Here is a 24,122-nt window from a genome sequence, read left to right on the forward strand (position 1 = left end):
TCTTCCAGCAAGAACATGTTGCATTCAGTGGTCACTTTGTATCATGTTTCTATCATGATGCATCTGATGTGTGGACACCTATTAGGACATTCAGTGGTGGTATAATGCCAGGTGGTTTATGTGGCATTTAGGAATAGAACAGTAGTTGTGTTTTCTGTTGCACGAATGTAGGAAAACAATACTACATCTTTATCTGTGAGACCACAACAAGAAAACAAGTGTATCAAAAAAAGAGGGTTTATTATATTTTCCCACCCCGACTAACAATAAAAAAGGTAACATGTTAGATAATTATATATATCTTTTGTATGAATACATGGATTAAAACATATATAAATACATAGACATTTATTTAACAAAAAACAAACAAACACTTAAACAGACAAGACTGCGGACACGTTAGGCATTGAGGTGAGTACATCCGTTACATGTTCTATAAGACAAAACTGGAAGTTTGAATAAGGCACATCACATAATCACAATCCCAACTGCAACTTTTGTGAAGTAGTAGTATTTCCGGGACCTTCTTGGCAGGTTTTCCGAGGTTATTTTGCGTGTTACAGTGTGCAGCTACCACAGTGTTTCCCACAAGTAGTAGAAAGGTCAGTCATATTATGTACATAAAGGCTAATAAATGTCTCCCTTTTTCTTGTTCGTCTGTTTCTGCTCTGTCTGGGAGGCAGAGGAACCTATTGATTGTCTGTAGTAAATTTAAAAAGAGCAGGTGGTGAAACACAAGGTCCATGGGATGTTTCTGGTCGCACTCAGCATTGGAGAGAGGTGCAAGTTGAGCTCTAACACCCACTCGATCAGTAAGAATTACATACTTTATATACAGGGGCACTGTCAGGTGTGTCAACTGTCAATTAAATTATTTGCTATCCTGTGAGTGGTCGTTATTGTATGGCCAGAGCTAGAAGTCAGTGTGTAAAAAGGCTCTGTGCATGGCAACAGTGTTGTTATAAGGAGTGTCTTTTTCGAGGGAGCCCCCATTATAGGTCGTCACCCTCTGCAGAACTGAAGCTGCTCCTACGGCTGCTGTCTTTAGATGCAGCTCCAGGTGATGTAGCCGACAGGAGTGGGTCGGCACCAAACGGCGAGAGTGGGTCCTCCATCAGGATCTTGTCCAGCTGGTGCTCCTCCTTGAGTGTAGCGCTGAAGAAGTCTGTGAAGTGGGAGAGTGGGTCGGAGAACGTGGTGCAGCCGTCAGCGCCGGCGATGTGGTCCTGCGGCCCACCGGCAGAGGGGAGGGACGGCACACCGGCCACCACAGCTATCCTCTGGAGGTAGTCGCTGTTGGGGTCCTCTTGGTAAAGGAGTGGCTGCTGGGCCTGGGGAGATGACTGCTGCTGCTGTTGCTGTTTGAGGAGGTGAGAGGATAGTTCAACTGTCCCCAAGGCTGTAGGCATGTTTGTGAGGCCGTGCGCTCGTGCTTGGATCTCAAGCTCCTGGAGAGGAAAAGAAAAGAAAACGTTTTCAGTTAAAGATGGTGGCAGTTTCTTAAGGTGTTGATTCCTGACAACTCACTGCATGTTGGTCAAGATAAGTGTTTCAAATAATGAGGTGATTTCCCGTAACAACACAATACAGCACGGCGTCACAGTGGGACAATCATTGCCACTCCTTTTTTTTGACATCTCCTCCACATTCTTAGGTTATGTCGACGTTTGCATGTTGACACACACTCCCCCGCACTTCATTATCACAGTATTATCAGTGGTGGTAAACATTTCCTGGAGGCTTGTGATCTTTGAGAAAGATTTCTGTGTTTTTCTGGTCACCACATTCTGTGTGTGTGTGCGTGTGTGTGTGCATGAATGTTTCTGAGCATTGTCTTTATTCATGATGTAATTAGCTTCTTTCTGGGATTAGATCAGGGGTTCAGAACTAGAGGTGGAACGACGTCTTGTGAACAACTGTTTAGGGTTTTTATTCCTCAAAAACACACAAAACCCTCTTTATTACCTGGATCCTGAGCAGCAGCCTCCTGTTCGCTTGCTCCAGCTTCTTCTGCCGACCCTCCAGCTCACGAGCGTGCTGCTGCTCCTTCTGCAGCCACCTTATGTACTCCACCGAGGCCTTCAGGATTGTGCCTTTGTTCCAGCGCATGTCGCTGCAGAAAGGAGAAATGTAAAAGATAACCTTTTACACAGAACCCCCTGATGTCGGCAGAATATCCTCCACAATAAAAAAAATAAATAAAAAAAAGCTGTAGAAAAGTTTTAACACAGTGGTTTTTCCCCTTTTATGATATGAATAAGAAATGGTGATTTACATGGGGCAATTATTCATCCTTGGACATTACATGGGGACACTGAATGGGATTTTTAATAGAATAGTTAAGTAGCTACGTGGAGAGTCCATTCTCGTACCTCGTTCAGTAAAATTAATCCTCAAGTAAAAATAGGTGAGGGAAAATGAGCTAAGGAGGAAGACAGGGGGGAAAAGGGAGCATTGGACTTAAGGTGCTAGAGAGCAAGTCATTCTTTTAGAGATATTGCTTTTTAAAATGGAAAGTGGAGCTGTGGTGAGATTGTCCTTTTCCACATGAATGAGACGTTGGTCTGATCAGCGCTAATATTCTCTTTTATCCCGTGTTAATGGCACGCTGACAACGCTAACCTTCCATTTAAATTTGAAGCAAAGTTCAATTGCGAAAGATGGCCGATCGATTTTAATTCAGCTCCATACTCCATCTCTGTGTTCCAATTTTACTTCAAACTTTGATTCAAATGGTGTGGCCTGCTTCTTTGCATTTGACCCCTTCCTCATCATTCATGCTTTTAGCTGAACTGCCGGGACACAGTGAGAGGATGTACAGCTCTTGGAGCTAAGACTACAATGGAAGTTCAAGTGCACCCTTGAAATATGCCTGAAATGTGCTTGAGTACTCATTTGAATTCAATGAACAACGTTTAGAGTGTCTTTGTGCTTAGAATTTAATACTCTACCCTGCCAGACAAGTTCTTGCAATTGTTTCTGTGAGATAAAGTGAATAGAAGCTTGGCATTGGCTCAGTAAATGCATGTAGGATTTGGCAACTTACGGGTCATTTGACTTTGGTATGAGTGTCCCCAGCTCTTTAATCCTGTAGTTGATGTTGTATCTTCGCCTTCTTTCAACTAAACAAGCAAAGCAAAAGAGCGAGGTTAGTATGATCATTGCTGAAGTCTGGCCATAAGTCAGCATAAAGGCAGTTGGAGACACTTACTCAAGTTATGGTTGTCTTTCTTCTGTCTCTCTTTGGCCATCACCCTTGTGTCGTGTTCTGTCAAAAAAAAATAAATCACAGAGGGGAACGAATTGATTAGTAATGCACACTAATTTAGAAACTGAAAGACACAGACCACAGAATCAGACAAAAGGGCCAGTCAGGAGACACACAATCAGTTGTTTTGAGGTAGTTCATTGCTAGGGTCAGGCTGAATGTTTTCGTGTATTACCCTGCACCACAGACACAAGTTTGACCTCCTTACATACACACACGCTGAAAGAGTCCAATTTATTCTGTCCAGAATGTCTGAAGCTCATTGTGAAAAACAAAATGGTGACCACTTTTAGACTACTTACTCCGTAATTAAGACAGCTTAGCAAATTCACTAATCCGTCCCGGAGAGGGACAAAAATGCCACTGCATCCATATTTGTATTCACATTCTTACAAATTACATAATTAGGGACCTGAGATTGGATTTCCCAATTTGTCTCTGTTGATTCAATCAAGACAATTTAAACTCTGTAACAGCCCATTGTGCTCTCCTCCCCCACTAAAATGAAACAGATGCCAATTTGCTTATTTGCCCGTTGAGAGTGAAGGGCTCTTCAGGCATCCTTTCCATTTCCTAAATCAATTGGACTTCTTTGCTTGATGCATGACAGTAACAAGAAATAGTTTTTGTGTGACAAGAATGTCTACACATTTCTACAACCCTATTAAACAAGTTGCCATTTATAGCTAACACAGGTACACTCCGATGTTTTTTTTTTTATTATTACGTTCATCTAAGAGCCAAAACTTGGTATGATTTTTTACTTTTACCCTAATGTGAGCATGATAGCTCATTTATTGGTTAGTTATTTGACTATGGTATGAGTTCATACCTGTGTATTCCCTTTTAACAGTGAGCTTTGTGGGGTTAGATGTGGGGCTCATTCCACCATTTGGGGCATTCATACCTTGTTCACCCCCATACACGTCCAGCATGCTGCCACTGAGGGACACCTAGGAAGGAGACAGGGAGAGAGAAAGGAGAAAGGGTCAGTCACACACACTAACACGGATGTTTTTTACACCTTAACAAAAGCCACAACACAAATTGTTGTTTTTAACCCCTGTGCTGCTTTGTTTAGCCCTGACAAAAATGACAAAAGGCAGGTAGAGTGATCAGAGCCTCGCAGAGAGGGCTGTCAGCCCCAGGCCTGAAGGTTTGGACTTCCCAGCAGGGAGTTGTAGTAGCCACAAGTCTGCCACAGCAGGACAGGCCAAACTCATGAATTGCTGTCATGTTCAGATCGCCTGCTCACATTGCATCACAAAAGCTAAAAACAAGTTAACAAGGACTTAACCTTGCTGGGACTAGGTCAGTAAAGAGTTCCCGTCCCACAGCTTTGCGCCAACTAACCCTGACCTCCAACCCAGGCCTGCTGCTTTGAGGTTTTGTTTGACCAGCTACGATGCTTTTATTCTCTAATGCCACCATTTTCAAAACTCTACCAGCTCAAAGTGCCCATAAGACAGAGATGTGCTCTGTGTTGAAAATAGCATCCCATTAGATGAAAAGGCTAGCTGGGTCAACTGCATGAACAGAGGCAAAACTGCTTTCCCTACGGGTCTCTTCTCTTCTACAATAATGACGCCTTTTCATGAATGGGCACACATGTCGAGATATAGCGTGCTGACACACATGTGTGTCTAATTCACATTTGTGTATTTATGGGGCCACCATGGGCTCCAAGACAGTACAGCCAACTTTATCCATGACACGGGTGTCAAAGCTAACTACTAGACTGATGAATGTGATAACGTATTATGTCAAGTCATGAGAAGGGAGGAATGGAAAGCAAAAGAAAAACGGCAGACATGAGGAAACAAAACACCAGACAGTGCAGTTATAGTGGTTTGCGTGTGTGTTTTTTCCAATTATCTCACCAAGATGAGAGAAAAGAGGATGAGGGCGGAAAAAGTGCTTATCAAAATGAAAGATTGCAACAATTCTCCTACTACTCCCATTGCAATCATTTCAATCCCTCTCCCGTCTGTGTTCCTGGATGTGTTGACATGGCGAAACGATGTGATGCATCGTACTGTATGACTAATTAGGATGAATTGATCCAGTTAAGCACGGTATCATTTCTGAACAAGCCCATGGGGAGTGTATGCATTAGCCCAATCAAATGGCTCAGTAACTCTCCAACAAAATCTCTCACTCCTTGCTCCTCCGTTGCGCTTTTTGTTCTCATTTGAAACCTACTGACTCTGCTGTTCTTCCTCCCCATCTCCCCCCATGCTTTATCTTTTCCTCCCCCCTCTCATTCCTTCTCTGTGACAGAGTGTCTGTGACAGACGTGTTTTGCTCCATGTCACTTTATCTGGGTGTATGTTTCTTTGTCTGCCACTTAGTCTCTCTCTGTTTTTAAGGCGTTAGGCCAGATTTGTAATACCCCACAAACTCTTTCTGACCCATTGTCTCATTTTAGCCCGTTTGTGGGCTCTGTTAGGGCTGTGAATCCTACAAATAGTGTATGTCTTTATTCCCATTTTTAGAGGTAAATTTACCTCCTTTTCTTATATTGTTATTAATGATATAGCTTTGTCTCCGTCTTTTAAACTTAATCTGCATTGTTAAACTTCTTGAAAAATTTGAGAAATGTTGCTAAGCCCCAGTGAACTTTGACTCATGCCTGGACTTAAGCTGACCTCAAACTAAGACGGGTCCCCCTTTTCCCAAGCCTGTCAAGTCTGCACATATATGTCTGGGTGGAAGGAACCTCACTTTCAAGTCCCATTTGAACTCAAAAACAATGAAGTCAAAAGATTGAGAAATGTAAATTAAGAAATGCAATATACCCAACATACAGTTAACTGCAAATAATTTGGTTAACAAGCAAGGAATAAGTAGCAGAAATCAATACAAAAGACCTTCCTACCATAGATAGCATTTGAACAGTTGTACAGTGTGCAGCTGTTAGAGCATTAGGTAATATGATGCATACTTACATTGTTTTGCATTATGTTAGCCTCCATGCAATCCAAGCCTCCATCATTGAAACCGGATTCAAGACTAATTAGGTCATCAATAACTTCATCCATTGGGAACTAAAAGAAAACAGTCATTTCAGTGTACTCATGGACAGCATATGTTTGTACCTGCTGTACTGTCCAAGTCTGAACTTGTGTCGGCATTTAAACGAAACAGACATAAAAATGGGGAGAGTAATCTAATAACGGACAAGGTCTCTGCTGCTAGTTTGCAGCGTTAGCAGGAAAATCCAACTAGTTTTCTCTTTTAAAAAGGGTTCTCTCATCAGAAACTGCGTGTCTGAAGTTATTGATGAGCACGTCAGGGAGAGAGGAAGATCAATAATGGCACCACTTTGTTTAGATGATTATCTGGAACTACTTTCTGTATTGTTGGGATTTTTCTAATTGGATTAGTTGGAAATGTAGTCAGTCATTGATTCATTGGAGTTACTGTATGCTGATTGTCTGTGCTAACAAAGTGCCAGGCATGATTTATCTCTCTTGAAAGACTGCAGCAAGAACAACATATTCTTTGACAGGAATAGGAAAGGAAAACATTTAAGAAGGTTGCGAAATGTACAAAAATCATCACCCACATTTTGTCCTTATGTTACAGGCTGTGGTTAACAATTTTTGTTGCAATTTCACTTTTCCCAGTCACCACTAGGCACATAGTTCATTTTCTCAATTTCAGTTCCATAAATTTAGCAACATTATATTTTTTCTGTAAATTCACTCACCTCGCTGTCGTGATTGGCCAAAGTAAGCAGGGTAACAGGACTGTTGGGGTTACTGCTGTCGCTGACAGCAGACATGTGTCCATTCCTCATGATTGGTACAGTGGCCAGTGGCTGGCTGGGGGTGTGTGGATGCAGCACGGCATGGCCCTGTCCGGTCGAAGAGGCCAGCTTGGAGCCAAGCGTGAGGTACTGCTTTACCTGCTGGTTCTGGGTTTGGTGGAGGTGAAATTTGGAGTTCTCCAGGTGGCTCTGAACCTGCAGGAAAAAACCAATAATTTATAAGTTTTAGTTAGTGGATTATAGATAAACAGAAAAGCAGTTAAGAAGTAGTAGACTGTGCATTGTTTTTTACCAGCAAAACAGCGCAGACTAAGTGCATATTATCGCTCATAGAGGCCAACTGCGAAAAGATGATCTCATTCAACTCAGAGAAATAGCTGAGAGTCACTATTTCCCATTATTAGTGACTCATGCAGTGTAAATTTACAGTCTTACAGCAGTATTCCTGCTCACAATAAATCAACAGGCATATTAAAGTTAATCCTTTTTACATTAAGTATGTAGTAAGTGCATGACTCCTGATTATGAGAACTCATGTTTAAGGAAATGCTTAAGGTCATAATAATTTTAGTACAAGTTCCTGATTGGATGCTAACGAACAAATGTATAACTTTTGATCACTTTCACATCATTTAAAAATGCGGGTGGAGCATTGATATCCTATATGGCCAGCACTCAGGATTAGCAAAAATAACTAGCAACACAAGCCCAACAAATATTTTACACTCGATTCCATCCTAACACCAGTAACACAGACACAAACACTATTCAGAATTTAAAATATTCTTACATTTGAGGCTCTGGTTGCATCCCGCATTGTGTAGTAACTGCAGTCAGTTAAGTGTGGCATTCTCAAAAAGAGCAGAAAATCTTGGATGTTTTGGTGTAGCAATAGGTTAACTTCAGGTATCCAAGTCTGCTGCTGCTACTGTCCTGTTTGTCTGCTCACTATCTGTCCCTTCCAGTGTCTTTTAAAGGGTCCTAAGTGAACTAATTAGCATGTCGCCTAGCATGATAATCACTTCAAACACTGGACTGTCAGATCACCCGGGGTTTGATCACTGCAGGATATCTGACTTTAGCGTCTATCACTAATTCATCTGGACCGCCCATTTCTGACTGACTGACCAATCAATGGCCACCTCCCAAAGTCCCTTGCTGCCTGCTCCAGGGGTTGTAGCAGCACAATTGACCCTTGTTCCAGACTGGGGGTTTTAAATAACTTCTCTAATGCCAGTTTTAACCAAGTCTTTTCATTCATTCACTAGTTTGAGTGGAGGCAATTTAGAAAGGTCAGCATCCCAAACAATAAAAAGCTATTTTGAGGTCTGTATTACTGTAAATTCCTTTTTTTTAGAGAGAACATCTCACCTAAAAACATCCAATTTACTTACTGGGCCAGAGCTCACAAAGAAGCTCCCTGTCATTATATGATTCATTAGCTTATGGCCTGTAAAGCCATTTTTGGAGTACTTAATAATAATAATAGTTGCATTGTTGACACCGATTTTATAATGTTAGTCTGTATTAGCAGTTAATGGTCTTCTTGTCTGTCACTACTGCCCATATATTTATTAAATATCCTCTAAAAATATGCCAGCGACTGATAACAGTAGCCTCTGTTACAGAGCTTTATTTACCAAAGATTGCCAAAATTAGCTAATTACATCTTTAAATAAGAACTATTATCTACTGGCCATGGCCCTGAGTGAACTAAATTTAACAGTGCATTTTGTTGCTTGTGATTTTTTTTCAGATGTGAATGTGTTTTTTTTTTCTTACTCTGACTTACACAGTCTCTCTCTCATTGATTAAATAAGTAGTTTAGAGCAGGTACCCAGTTGGCTTCTGGCTGCTGTAAAGGTTTATCTGAGGTGAAATGTCAACTAACAGTGCAAATTCATAGAGACTTTTAGATATGGCTAAAACTCAGCATAAAATTCCCCTCGTCAGCCAGACTATCTGCCCTTATTCACCACTCATCCACCTAACTAAGAAGTGGCTCATCACAATACTCAACTTGTCAGTAGTGACTGAGAGCTCTTATCTAACTTCTCTAGGCCAAACAAGATGCCAGTTGTTAGCCAATCAGCATTTCTTTCCACTACGGGCAGCAGGAGGGATGCCAGGATTGCTACACACCACATGTGTCTTGTGTGACAGCAGATTGTCCTGGTTTTGCTTCGGCTTTCTCACTACTGTAAATGCCGGAGACACGCTTGTTATCCACTTAAGGCAATCTTATTAGATTTGAGAGGTAATGGTGCTTCAGTCACTGCGGCCAACATTGACAATGGCAGGCCTGTGTATGTGTGAAGAGAATATGCAGAAAATTAACAATGCTTGTCATAGACATGGGACAGGAATGAAGTAGCAATCTAATCAATCGAAGCTCAGCTTTAGGAGTTTTACAACTATTCTTATGTTTCAGACACTTCAGTTTTTCTCTTTCTCAATATGGATACAAGCACCTGCTACAACAATTGAGGTGGTGTTTGAGGTTAGCAACTGAGAAGAGGTCACAGGTTCACTTTCCATTCACACAGATGGATATTTTCTGCATGTCAGAAAATATCCATCTGTATTTTGGCCAAAACACTCAATTTAAACTATTTATTACCTTTTAGATACAATTTAATGCAACCAAAAACTATATAATTATTACAGTTACTAATTTACATTTCACAACGGTTGCATGAGAAAATAATAAGTATCTTGGTATATTTGGTTTAGTACAGCATCATGTCAAGAGATATAAATTGTCATTAGGATGTCAACTGCATCTTCCTAACTTTATTACCCTCATTACAGCCATTTAAATCACTGAAATAAAGATGTCAGAAGAAGATAATGTCCACACACGCTATTTCCTTCTTTGTTGAAACGTCTCCCAACACTTTCACTTGCATAACTTGAGTACTTTCAGTGATTTTAACCCCACATAAATGCAACAGCTTATTGAAAATACCACACAATACCATGCTGTGATCTCTTGTGAAATCATATTTGTTTTTCACGCGGATTCATGCAACCATGAGCACATAACAGCTGCAGCAAGAAGTACTTCACAGCAGTGCTAAGATGAACTCTATCTCCCTCAATAGAATATAACACCAACATCCTGCTACAATTTAAATCAGACACTTTCCACTAAAAATAACAACACAAACCTGAATTCAAGTTCATTCCCTTGCAGTCCAGTTTAATGTGTTCTTTCAACGCATGATTTCTTCCGCCTCCATTTGTGAGATGGATTGAATAGTTGTGTGTTTTACCTCAGAGTTAAAAGGTGCATGTCTTTAGTCCCACTGAAATGCTGCTCTCATAATGCCATTGTAACAGACACAGGTGTCCCCTCTAAGTGAAAAGCTCTTGCCTAACTCAGTTTCAGTCTTGCCCAAGTTCTCCTTTCACTTCAGAAAATCCAACAACTTATGAAACACTGGGTGATGGTGACATTCTTTAGCTGTACAAATTATGGGCAAAACCTAGTAGGAGGCTTGGGTTCATTTCTGCAAAATGTTGTATTTTCCATCATATTGACACTATTAGCCCATGCAGTAGCCATGCTCAATTATCTTTTTCCCAGCTTGAATATTTGGAGATAAGATGAAAGTGGAACAAAAAGCCTTCTTAGACATGCTTTCTGTATTTTTGCTGAGAGTGCTAACCAGTAAATAGCTGTAACCACACACCCTAGATTGTGAAATGTGAGGGAAGATAAGACTGGGAGAGAGAACTGATCAAATTTTGCATTTGCATTCCACCGTGTGGCTATTTGGTTTTTCTTGCTGCAACTGTATAGCCTTTCATAAAGCACAGACAGCCTCTCTGGCATTCAAACACAAATAAATGCACACACGCTTACACACTTTTCTCTATCAGATCCTACTCTGATTTCTTGCGGCTTGTAGTTAAGTCGCTCCCCCTACCTGTAGAAGCTGGATCTCTGTCATGGTGATCACTTTGACCACACAACAACGACTCATGGCTCCCCAAAGTGACAGCGTCTCCCACCACAGGAGCTGCAAATTCTTAAAGAGCAGGAACTGTCACAGTTACAGTTCTGTCTCTCACAGAGACAGCAGGAGAAGAAGAGGAAGAAGAACAGAGGTGCTGCAGCCGCCTTCCTGAGCTTTTGCAGAAATATCGGAAAGGAAGGCATGACACATCAGCTTATTTGGGAACCGCACGGGCCATATCCTGTGTGTGTGTGTTAGGGCATGCTTGTGTTTTGGTCAGGGAAAGGCCTGACGGAGGCAGAAATACAGATGGCAGTTAGGGGGGTTGGTGTGTGTGTGTAATAAGTTGACAGAATGTGAGTTCCTGCTTGTGGATCACCACACTTTCCTGCCTGCAGAACATCCAGCCCAGCTCAGCACATTTTCTCAGGTTATCTTCATGACACCTACTTCCCTTGGAAGGCTTTGTAGTCATCAAACTACAGTCATCGCTTCAGCTGGGGTTAACGCACACACACACACAAAAAAAAGTTATCTGCATGTGTGCAAATATGCTAAAACACACAGTTGTGCACTCACACAAACTTATCATGTCCCAGTCACTGTCAAGCCACAACAAAGGCCAGTGCAGGACTTCCCAGAATGGCTCTCAGAGAATTCCTGGACACAGCAAAATTGAACGGGGTTATTGCAAGTACTCCCTGTAGTCCCAACCTTTAGATAGTAAAAAAAAAAAAAACAGCTAAATCAGCTGCTGCCATTCTCTTCAGCTACATCAGAAAGCACATTAAATTCAAGCAAAGAGAAACTTTAAAGTCCAACCAGGGTTTGCAAAACACATCAAGAAATTTGAGGAGTTTTTTTTTGCACTTTGTTCACCTGCAAAATGCTACCATTAAACAATGGTAACGCAGAATACTGGATTTCTATTCTATTTATTGATTGACTGCTTTTACCTGACCTATGTGCAGGATATTTGTTGCCCATTTTAAGGCTGCAGTAAAATTCAGGTTGTCCACGTTTTCTACAGTTTTATACTGGCTGCACATTCAGTGATTATTGCAAACAGTACCTGATGATTTTATATCTTTTTAGAGGCCTTAAATAAATGCATAATTCAAGGGCAGTGAATGTAATAAAGCAAACTGAATCACAGTGATTCAGTTAAATCAAGCCGGTACACATTATGTTTTGATAGACTAACACGGTAATGCACAACAAGCCAATGTCTCTGCTCAGCTGTTAAATTATAGTTTGTTCCACATGTGTCCGTAGTGGATGATTTTATTAAGTAGGAAATGTCCCTCCTTATACTTCAGTGTACAGGAATCATGTTTTGCACTGTACAAGTTCATCATTACCCATGTGTATATCACTCTGCTTCTTGTTTATCTGATGCCTGCAACGCGTCTGCAGCATATCAGATCCAGCCAAATTCCTAGCTGGCCATTTTTGGCTCATCTTGGGGCAAGCCACAAGTGCTCACCTTTGTTAGTCCCCCTGCATGGCATGTATTAAACATCAGGGACTTCCTGTAAGAGTTGGCTTGCTTCTGAGACAACACTTCAAAGCGCAGTTCCCACATCTGAGGTCTGTTTTATCCTGCTAGAAAAGGAATGCATAATGGACACGACACCACTGCACTTCTAATGATCCTCAAATGAATTAAATATTACGGCTATTTTAACTGGAATACACGTGGAATTGTGTGTGGAAGAGTATGTGCTTGTTACCTTGATGAAATATTGAATTTATGAAAATGGTCCGCCTTGACTGTGGTGAAAAAATAATTGAAATTCATATTCAAAGTAAAGACACCTTGCTTCTTGCTACCCTGGACTTTGGATTGTAAACAAACTATTCTATTTAACAACTCTCACCAAAAATATATCTGGTGTATTTTTAGACATAATATTACAAACAGGCAAAATATGAATGTTAATATTTAGGTATTTAAAAGTTTAGTAGGCTGATTTGGAGGAACAAGGCAATTTCATTCTGTTTCTGAAGAGGACAGAAGGTGCCTTTGGTGTGATTTTTTTTTATCATGAGCTCTGAGTTAAGCACTTTTTTTACAGTATGCTTAATATTTCTGATGAAGGTAGATTACGATATTTTTTCACAGATAGTTTTTTTACCATCAACGCATGAGAGCACTGAATATTAACCTTAAATAAACCATGCATTAATGTATTCGGTATCTCTGCTTTGCAACTGATTTACGTCCAGTTTTTCAAATAACAAATATACGTGAACAGTTTTAGTCGACTGAAAGACTTCAGAGAGATGAGTAAGAGAGGGGAGGATAGAGGAGGATGCAGTCCAGTTCCTGTCAGTGCAGAGTGGATTAGTTAAATGAGTCAAAATGGAATAATACAATTTTTGTTGCTAAATCAGTTAGAGCACACTATTCTGTGTGAACGGTGAAAAGGACTCTGTTCACAGGAACACCTGAGAGATTGTAAGCTGTTTAGAAACGCATACACACATACAGACTCGGGGACAGTTCAACAGTACGTACTACTGATTCCTGATCTTTGGTTACTGCTCATGAGCAGGTTCAAGCCACAAAGCCGCTGAGCAATACAGAGCAGAGGACTGTGGGTAAACTGCTGTGTAGTGGTTCAGCTCCTGAAAGGGACGCCTCATCCTTGACCCTCACTACCCAGTGGGCTAGAACAGCATAGACCGGTGCTTAGCTCTGCTTCTCTGAATGATGTCAGAAAGCTGTACAGACAACTTTAATCTCTCGCTTTGGCAGACAGTGAAAATAAGCCCCAGTGGGCTCCAACTGTAACTATGAAGATGAAGTCTTATTAAAGTTATGCACATGATTGATTGCAGGACAGTTAGAATTAAAGGCCTTTTGTTCTAAAGACATAATGCTCGGTAAATAGAGAGAAAAAACATTAGTTTCAACTACAGTACATTTAAATTAAGTTTTTGTATCTCAGTAAAGTATCACTTTGTTTTATTGACAAGAAGAAGTCACATTTGTGTGTACCTTTTTTAATGTCATGCTTTCATTACAAAGAATCTAATTATGTTATCAGTGGATTTATTGTCAAACTAATTTACTCTATTTGTACAGTATATACACTTTAACTTACTAAACCTATACCGTAAAATGTACTCACATAAAAACTTTTGTTATCAGAAACTACATTTGCAGCTAAACTGTCTTCACTGTGAACTGCTTGGGTAACAGAAACATCAGAGTTTAAGCAGCAGACATTACTCAGCAGTTTGTGTAGCCAGAAATACTGGGAAATGCCTTTATGGAGTATTCTGGGTTAAGAAAAAGGTCAGTCTTGTTAGTCACCATCAAATGCAGTAAGCTAGGAAAATAAAGTCTAAGAAAGTGTGTCAAACAGAAGTGACGACACAGATGAGAAAAACAGAGTAAGACCATGTCAGTTGTTGATTTATCAACCCAATGGTCTACGATTTCTGTACATGATCAATGTTGCGACTGTTGTCTGCTTTCCCAAACATTTATTAGATTAAATACTTTATCTTACTAAAATGCCAGTATCAGATCAACAAACAGGACAGACGAGTGGTTTCTTGCTTTTTAAGTTACTTCTGCAATGCTCATCAAATGTGACTCATCAAGCACCATATTAAAAATAGGGCAACATGATGTAGGTGGTCCTCTGATGTCTAATATTGCTCATGTCTGATGGTATCTGCAGTAATTTAGTGGAAACATTTTGGGTAGATTGACAGTTTGTATTTCCTGTTTGATTTGTAGTTGTTACATATATTTTTCTAATTGATACTAAAGACTATAATTTACGATTCCAGTCATATTTAGTTATTATTTTTAGCTTGCTCTTTCTACTTACTTCACACATTCTTATTTGCAACACACAGTGCTCAGATGTTACAGTTAACTCAATATGTGGGAATGTTTCAATATTTTGAATCAACTCATAATTGCTATATTTTCAAATACTCTTTTCAAATAGTCTTTTCCATATACCCCTGGCAACTGCAGCAGATCCCCTGGTCGGAATCTTTGGATTACAGCATATAATAAATAGTGAATGAGTCTGGACATGTTTCCTAAGAACTTATTTATCTTGTTTGCAAATCTTAAGAGAATTATAAGAAAAACTCTAGCAACTGAATTTATTACAGATATATTTCAGTGAAGTTCCTCTGACCTTTGAAGCTTAACATGGCATCAAAAAAAAAAGGTTCCTACTCACCCCTAACCAGCATAAAGTGCATTTGTGGACTAGATTTGCAGTCCACTGTTCAAAAGCTTTTGGTGGAGATATATTGATTACTCCCTCTCCCTCCGCCCTTAATTTGATTGTGGGAAATGAAATAATGCAATAGCGCTTTAATGAGAACTAAGCAGAAAATTAAATCAACTTTGACCTTACCCGAACTAATAATAAATGGTTTGTACTGTGGACAAAGAGCTGTTTGTTTGCTCTGCTCGGCTATATTTGTGCTCCTGCCGTTTGAACGAGACTTCTGTGACAAAGGGAGGGATGCCAGTGCCTCTCTCCTCAGCAATGCATGAAAAAAGTGAGGGGAGTGAGAAGTGACATCCAGAAGAACTCTGGTCAGTCTGATCAGTTTTTATAGTGGCAGGTATTTAGAATATATTATTACTCCTTTAGGAAATGCTTCCCCTCTATTATATACATTTATCCATATACAAGCTTTCTACAGCTGTAACACTAAATGTGGTTGAAACAGTTTTCTAAAACCAATATGCAGCTTGAAAGTTAAATCAAAGTGTTTTGTTATTCTCGTGGTCAAAAGGATGCAGGGGTTAGCGTTTATACAGCTTATATTTAAGCAGTGATCTGATGTGCAGGCAGAGAGGGCACCTGTGTGAGACTAACGTGAGACGACAACAATCTTTTCATCACAATGGGGAGCCCCAAAGACCAAAAGACTTACTTAAAAGGTGTATTTCAGGGTATTAATTACTTGACATGACTCACCCAGGTATGGGAAACATTGTATATGGCAATTTAACGACTAGTACAGATAAAAAGACAAAATACTGAGCTGTGATTGGCCAAGAGAATGGTTGAAATATTTCGGTGTGTAACAAGCTGCGAGGTATTCCTAATAAAATCACGTGTCGTGAACAAAGTTACGGCAATTGAGTTATATGGTGTGTCTGATTCTGTACATGAATGGGAGTAATTTCACATGACCTGGGGTTTTCGATCCAAAACCGCACTCCTTTGGCTTTGATAGTTATCAGTAAATTAAGTTTGCGAGAGAAGACAAAAGACTTAGACACACAGACAGATAAAGAGTAGAGACTTGGGACTAAACAGGCACTCTAAAGTGAACTGAGGGTGAACCGTAGTCATGAAGCATTACTTGCAAGGAGAGGCTACCTGAGTTCAGTACCAGTGTACGAGACCATAAACTACTTTATTCGTGTTATTATTATTATTATTATTATTAGTAGTAGTATCAGTCGTAGTAGTAGTATTACTTTTGTAGTCTGTTGCTGTGGTTTGGCTTAGTTTATAACTAATGTCATTCAAATCCCTATGACGCACCACTTTTATTTTATCTTTATATGCAACACAGTTGTCACGATCTTTTTACACAGAAGCTACAAGGCCACCCTTTATCTGATGCACTGAAACATGCACATGACACAAACGTACTGTACAAAAATTGGATTTGACATTGTGGAAGTGTACTTGGAAATCTGTGATGTTTGAAAATGATTTGATCCAACTACGATCCACACTGTGCGTCATATAACCATCCCAGTCTTATGATGGTTCGAACATTTTAAACATCATGGTATGCTGTAAAATTATCATTTCTACCTAAGCAGCTCTGGGGCCATAGCAGACTTTCAGTATGACTCCGGTACATCAGCAGATATTTACACACAGGTAGCTTCTGAAAGCATCAGTGCAGAGTAGGTGTGTCATTTTCACTTACCTGGCCGTACCAGTTATATTCCAGCATCGTGACGACACTTGTGGCATTCAGAAACACATGCAACACTTCTTGTGCTCCTCACAACTGAAACCAAATCTTTAAAAGTGTGATTTGTTGCTCTCGTCTCAACACAACTGTACAACTCTTAGTTACCCCTGTGTGGAATTGACATTGTCAGGACTTTGGGGGGCCAGGCGAAAGCTAAGCCATTGCACACATTTCTGTCCACATGCACTGGCAAGCATACGCACACACACACACACCCCTGACTCTCCTGTTGAATTTTGGCACTCCCAGGGCTTACGACCTGTTGATAATGAACCTGAACCCATTATTTTGAGTCAATGAATTGAAAGAAATAGGGCAAAGAATGAAAGCCACAGGGCCAATTAACGGCATTCTTTGATGTATTACCATCGCTCGCCACTCAACCAGACTGCTCTGCGCCTTTTGTCTTTATCCCTCTGTTATTCATTAATTATTCTGAGCAGGGTCAGAGTTCGTGTGGCTAATTGTGCAGACCGTCTCTCTTTGAGGATGGCAAAAGATTTGCCCAGCACTGACACTCCCCCTGACTGTGCCCAGCCACCTTGAATTATGCCAATTATTCCAATTCTTTGATTTTTTTTCCTCCAGCTCTGTGTTGTATCATTGTACTAAGCTGTATCTCTTTTCCCCCTCCCTCCTGACTCCTTCCTCCATCACTGGGAACTCCCCTCTCTCTCTCTAGCACACACACACAAACAAATATATATTTTATAAAGGGTTAATGGCTTGTCAGGTTAAACTCTAGCTCTTCCCTGTCAGTTCTTTGGGGACATCCCAGTTCCCTTAATTGCATCCACGCTTCCCTCACTCGCATCTTTTCCTTGTGTCCTGGTCCTTCCCACTAAAGATTCAAATATCTTTCTTCGTTCGTCTCATCAGAGCGAAATAAGAGGCTTTGGTATGTCTTTCAACGTGGAGGACCAGAAGAACTTCCAGGGCGAGCGAGGATTGAGGAGCAATCAAGGGAACAATTATGGGAATTGATTGTTGAACCTCAGGCACTTCTTTACATGATGGATTATCAAGGAATGGGAAGATGTAATCAGATTAGGAAATGTCTATGAAGACATCCCCTCTTTAATACGATTAGGAGAATAGACAGCATATAATGGTTTAATTATCTGTCAGGCCGTTTATAAGTCCCTTCATTTGAACCCTCACTGTGGCGAGTTGTCTTACTAAAGTGTCGTGTTCTCTCAAGCAGCCTCCACTGTGTACTACAGTGTAAAAACAGAAAAAAAATGTTAATAGTTTAGATAAAATTAAAATCTACAACAACATTAGTGTCCGCAAATGACTTTCAACTGGCATAATTAATAATGTTGTGAGATCACAATCAAATCGGACTCAATGTTGCTTTAAACCCGTAAACCTGATGTGCTTTCTCACTTCCAGTTACATGTCAACTGTCCCTTGAGTCACTTTGTTACCTATTTGTCCTTCAAGAAAGAAGACCCTGCAAGATCACTGAAAGCCCGTGCTAACCCTTTTGTCTTTTAAGTTCTTTTGAATATGTTTTCATCAAAGGGAGTCTTACGTAGCACCTCTGGTTTGGGGCAGCCCTGAAAGGTTAGATCCTAAGGCCGTGTCTGTGTCACTGACGCCACTGGCTAAACACTGCGTGCCACTTTGACCTCAACCTCTTTAATTTGGTGTGAGTGTGTGAAGCTTTGTCTATCACAGCCACTCATCTTGTCTTTCAGCAGGGAACAAAGGTGGAGAGTTGTTAAAAAGGGGCCCTGATAAGATCATGTTGTAGCCACAAGCCAAAAACAAGGAGGAATCAGTGGAGTGACAAGCTTTTGATTTTTAAGGCCCAACCTGACGTTTCCTACTGTCTTTTGGCTCGAGGACATTTCACTGTAGATCATATCTACAGCTGTTGCTTTCTTCTTACCATGTTTTTAATGGAAGAGTGTATCCTAGTATAAATAATAGGAAAGTGATTAAGACGGAAAGTGCTGGTTTGGCTCATTAGACACCCATAAAACTATACTAGCTATGTATTTGCAGTGGACACTATTTTGTAGGATTTGTTTATCTAACATTCTCTGTAAGAAGAGATTTTAAAATTAGAACCAGTTGCAAAAGTCGTCTACGGTTATCCCTGAACTACATTGTTTAGTGATTTCACTCAAACATCAACCTTCTGATGTGCAGAAAAAGGTCTAATATTTAAACTATGCACTGACAATCAGATTAATGTTTGCCAGATTAACCTCAATTTCACTAATTCCTTTAAAACTGCACCTAGCCAAAGCATTATTCCTTCAGCGTACACTGCAATGTAATGTGATTCATGCATACAGTATGCTCACTCAAATTCACAAACACATACACATAATAATAATACCATAATCATTCTTTTAGATCAGGAAACTAAGAACGCCACACTGTTCTGTATTAAATCATACATCTCACAGTTAATTATGCATGGATCATAAACACACACACATGCAGACCCACACAAACACACTAGGGGTTCTCAAGTGACAATTATGATGTTCTTGTTCCCCCCTCTGAGCTTATCTAGCCTCCGGGGAGACCTCCAGCCCACTCCCTCCCTCTTGCTTTAATGCAGATCTCCAAACCCAGTGGGAAGCTCCTTCTGGTCTCAACACTGTCCACTTCCCTAACCACACACCAACCTTACGACTCTCTAAAACTGTACCATTTTTGCCCCCTTTTGAATCCTATTAGTGCATGAACCTAGTTTAACTGAAAAAGACTGTTGACTTCACTCAATTAGGCCTAATAGGATTAGGTTGCTGGTATGGGTCTAGGAGTTTAAATAGGAATGGAATTTTGTCAGACACCTGCTCCAACCACTGCATTAATCTTATAAAGGCTATGGAGTATGCAGGGGCCTCGGCGACGCCCAGGGCTACATGGTTGTAGGAATGGATGTATTAGGTGTGCGGATTTCGACCTTGAAGGCGTCAGTACCAGAGGAAGCGTGGCCCATTGGTGAAAGAGGACACAAGTGAACCAAAAGGTTGCATATCCAGATGTTAAAATGAGGTTTTGCAATAGTTTATTTAGCTAATTATACATAAATCAGAAAAAAGCATTATTAATTATAGTGTAATTTCAACTAAAGTGACATAAAACCTACTGAAAACTGTGAAAAATGCCTGAAGGGCGATGGTGAAAAATACTGCCACAGGACACAAACCCATTCTGATGATGTTTGGGGTGGTGGTCAACAGGAAGGAAATCATAAATGTTAAGAGATGGGGAAAGATAGAGATAAGTGTGCCCTGTTAGGATAACTATTAACATCCATTGTCTCTCAATCGACAACAACGACAACGAACAATTGTTGTTTACCGTGTCACAAACTGCACATGCCAGTTGATGTAGGAATTAGGAATTTAGTTCTCAAACTCATTCGAATTCGAATATATAATATTTCAAACGTTCCAGAAACAGAACTATGACATGGAAAATAATAAAGAAGACAGAAGAAGAAAAGAAACAGATGAAGAACTTAATGGGAAGTTTAAAGGAGGTGTCATACCAAGTCTTATACCAGCACCTCACAATATCTTTCCTGGAGGTCTTGCCATGTCCCTGCATGATGTGAATAGCTAGCTTGGTGGCCTTGAAACCCCCTACTACCCCACCTTGACGGATTATGATATGTTTTATCCAGACTTGGCCTGGGTTTTTGTTCTGTGTGTCAATTACTGAGACAGACTAGCGGCTCAGTCTGCGCTGTTGTAAGAACAATCAGCATAGGAAGAGGTCAGGGCTGAGCTGGAGGGGTGGTGATGTGTGTGTATCTGTGTGGTGTTAGGATGAAGTTATGTTGTGGATGAGACACTAAAGACTCGAGCATCAGGCATTTAGAGGGCTATTCTGTCTAATCCTGTTGTTAGATAACCCTTTCATATCAGACAGGGTCAGGATAAAGACCTGTGTGAAAAATCTCTCTGAAATTAGCAATTTCATCACGCAATAAAATAAAATTAGTGTATGTGTGTTATTATTATAAAAATTGTATTGCTTTTATTTATTTTATCTTTAAAATCTTCAGCATGTTTTTAAGCCCCCAAAATGTTTTGTTTATTTCTTTTCACTGTGACAAATTATTTGTAACCTCAATTTCAACTAATTCACACTGACACAAACATTGACTTATGGTGGTTGCACCGAATTAGAAATGAGATAATTGGTACATTTAGGATGTTAAGAATAATAAAATCACCTGTACTCATCACCTTAAATTCATTAGCTTCCTACTCTTCCATAGTTATAAGCTGAAGAAAAACAGGAAGACTGTTGTCCCTTTAGTCAAAACTGAATCATGTCACATAGAAAACACAATTTAAGTCCAGGCCTTCATTTGATGAGCTTATTTAATTTACAACTTGCAGTGTAAATCAGACTGAGAGCTGAGAATGCGGAGAGGGTCTGAAACTATTTTTAGTTTAGCTGCTCTGAAAGAAATGTCCCCAAACCATTAGCTGCTATTTAATAATTAGCATTTTTAGGCAGATCTAATTAGCAAATATGCATCAGTCTAACCCCTCACTGTCCGACTGTCTCACGCTAACTACTCTGGTGGTGATTCATGGTCACTTCATAAACTGGAAATGGATTGTAATTAGGAGCATAACTTTTTATACACACTTTTTGCATGTCTAAAGTTCCATTGCATCTGAAAAGTGGCTGTTGTGCCGACAGTTTTTTATATTATAGATAGCAAACACATGAAGTTTCAGTTAAATCCTCTTGAGCCGATATACCATATATAAAATTAAACTTCATCGTGTGCAGTCGGTGGTGATAGCGTGTGTGTTTTCCGCCGACTTTAATTTAATGTCTCTAGCACATTGTTCCATCTGAATTATTTCACAGGACTTCTGTGTGTCTGTATTCCTTCATTCATGCATGCACGCAGTCCAGCGGGCAATCAGTAGTCCAGCCAGCCAAGGCACTCAGCCAGTCCAGATGGGTGGTCCAAACCAATCACTGCTGCTCTCCCATGCTTTGGCCTGCTAGTGTCCCTGCTGCCCTGACACCCTTCTCTTTTTTTCTGTGCTTTCTCCCCGTCTCACACATTCCACCTATCCCTTCTCCTCTTTTCCTCCACACCAGTCTTGGCTAAGTCACGTCTCTTTTTCTTCTTCTTGGACTGCTTTCTCTGTGGTGAATTTTCCTCAATTTTATAAATATGTAAGGTTCTCTCTTCCTTCCATCTTTGCATTAGTAACAGCTTTACTTCTTTTTTTTCTCAATGGTTATTTTTCATCCTTACACACCCATGTCACTTCTGTGATAGTGCTGTCAGAACTAGGAATTAGGAAACGAAACGCAAAACTAATTTTAGTTAATAGTCTTCACTGAATGTCCACTAGTTGTAGTGAAGCTGTAAATGACCTTTTTTTTAAGTAATTTTATCACATGTGAATTTCCAGTAAATGTTTTGTGGAAATTTTCGCAACAACACATCGAAGTTACATCTCTGTGATTCACAGGCTCTGCCATTGATATTACACAACCAAATCCAGAGCTGTGGTGTTTGTAGTGGCATTTACTCACAATGTTGTATTTAACAATAGTTTCAGAACCCACCAGATTTGACTTTGAAACATAAAATTTTCCTAAGAGACCACTACTTTATTGGACCTAATTAGTATTTTCATTGTGCTATAGAGTGCTGGAGGGTGTTTATCTTTTCATTTGGTAAAGGAATCCCTAGCCCCCTACTCACATCAACACCTCCACCTGCATCTACGTGACATCATCAGGTAGACTTACATTTTCAGGCAGGTATCAGTTCACCACAACACCAGCACCTAGAGGCATTCTCACAAAGCATGCAAACACACACATCAGACCTGAGCAACTTTAGCATATGAAAGGCCACCTACAGGAGTGGAAAAACATGCTGCAACAGCGCTTTGAAGTCTATCAGTCATCCATCTAATGTAGGGATGTTTTTTTTTCCCCTTCTCCTCTGAAAATCTGATTCATATCTCCCATCTATAAATTCTCCCCCAAAGCCGCAGGAGACGACTGATTTGGGAATCTTCTGGCTCTTTTCGCAATATTCCAAAAGTATCCCAAACATACAACATTCACTTTTGCATCAAAGCAAAGCCAGGAAGTAGATGTGATTTCTTGAACTCCCTTATGAGATCTGCAATCGTTGTGCAATCTATGTATTCAAGAGCACTCAAATTCACGCAGCCAGGAGTATGGCGAATGGCATAAAGAAATTGTGAGCATTGTGTGAGCATATTGAATGTGGGGTTTTTAGTTGCCTGGACAATGGTGCTGCAATTCCCAGAGATAAAATTCCAAATAAATGACCCCTAAAACACTGAGTTCATTCAGATGGTTCCTGACTTGTGTGAACCACAGCAATAAAGTCACAATTGGGCTAGTATGTATTAGCAGCAGATGGTTACACACATGCTGTAGAAAGACAAATAAATTGCCACTGTAAGCAGTGGTGGTGAAGACAGTGATGTTCACTGTAACATACTTGTTTTATCAGCCTTTTTTTTTTTCTAAATGGTCTCTGAACAGCTGTGATGACTAAGTACAATGTGTCATTGATGTTGTTTACATGTAGCAGGCAAGAGGAGGTTCACCAGAGGAGGCCCGCTGTGTTTACGACCCAGCCGGGGTTTCATATTTATGACAGCTGATGCATTTGATGGAGCTCCGTAATTACACATGTGACAACGCTGTTTTTAACCTCACAGTTCAGCAATATATACCTGTGGTGATATAAGTGCTGTTAAGGCCAGTGTGTGGATAAGAAAAACTCACATTGATAGTGGGTCTTTTACATGTGAATTGATGGTGTTAGTTGTTTACATTGTAATCACAGCTCTTTATATGGAAACACAGGAGATACAAATACTTTATACTAAGACTAATGCTTTTGTCTTTTATACTCTAGTTTGAGTGACTGGCCAAAAATAGTTTCATTGGTGCTTTAAAATCCAAATTAGCTGCTTGTTATTTTACTCACTCACAGTGTACTTTTGTCATATATTATGTTACTTATCATGGCTCTAGGATCACTACTTGACCTTTGGCCAAGGCTGAAACCGATTAAATACTTAATTGTGTGTCTGTGACCTTACTGACTAGTGCCAACAAGACGCTGATA

At 40.1% G+C, this 24,122-nt stretch overlaps 1 protein-coding gene across 7 annotated transcripts in view; it reads right to left on the bottom strand.

Annotated features, from left to right (window-relative positions):
* Positions 1–223: 223 nt before the first annotated feature.
* The window catches only part of tfec (transcription factor EC), a 30,714-nt gene continuing 6,815 nt past the window's right edge, over positions 224–24,122 (bottom strand). The window contains exons 1-8 of one of the 7 annotated variants that reach the window (XM_026364263.1): positions 10,973–11,110; positions 6,981–7,235; positions 6,217–6,315; positions 4,101–4,221; positions 3,212–3,268; positions 3,047–3,122; positions 1,966–2,113; positions 224–1,448 (exon numbers count right to left, since the gene is read on the bottom strand). In XM_026364263.1, the coding sequence (XP_026220048.1) occupies positions 993–1,448; positions 1,966–2,113; positions 3,047–3,122; positions 3,212–3,268; positions 4,101–4,221; positions 6,217–6,315; positions 6,981–7,235; positions 10,973–11,029 (1,269 nt within the window). In that variant the 5' untranslated portion in view covers positions 11,030–11,110 and the 3' untranslated portion in view covers positions 224–992. Of the gene's footprint in view, positions 1,449–1,965; positions 2,114–3,046; positions 3,123–3,211; positions 3,269–4,100; positions 4,222–6,216; positions 6,316–6,980; positions 7,236–7,830; positions 8,164–10,210; positions 10,453–10,972; positions 11,111–24,122 lie in introns of those variants that run through there. The other 6 variants (XM_026364266.1, XM_026364265.1, XM_026364262.1 and 3 more) reach the window with 6 other exon arrangements.

The sequence above is a fragment of the Anabas testudineus genome, chromosome 23, assembly GCF_900324465.2.
Source record: "Anabas testudineus chromosome 23, fAnaTes1.2, whole genome shotgun sequence".
Classification (NCBI taxonomy): domain Eukaryota; kingdom Metazoa; phylum Chordata; class Actinopteri; order Anabantiformes; family Anabantidae; genus Anabas; species Anabas testudineus.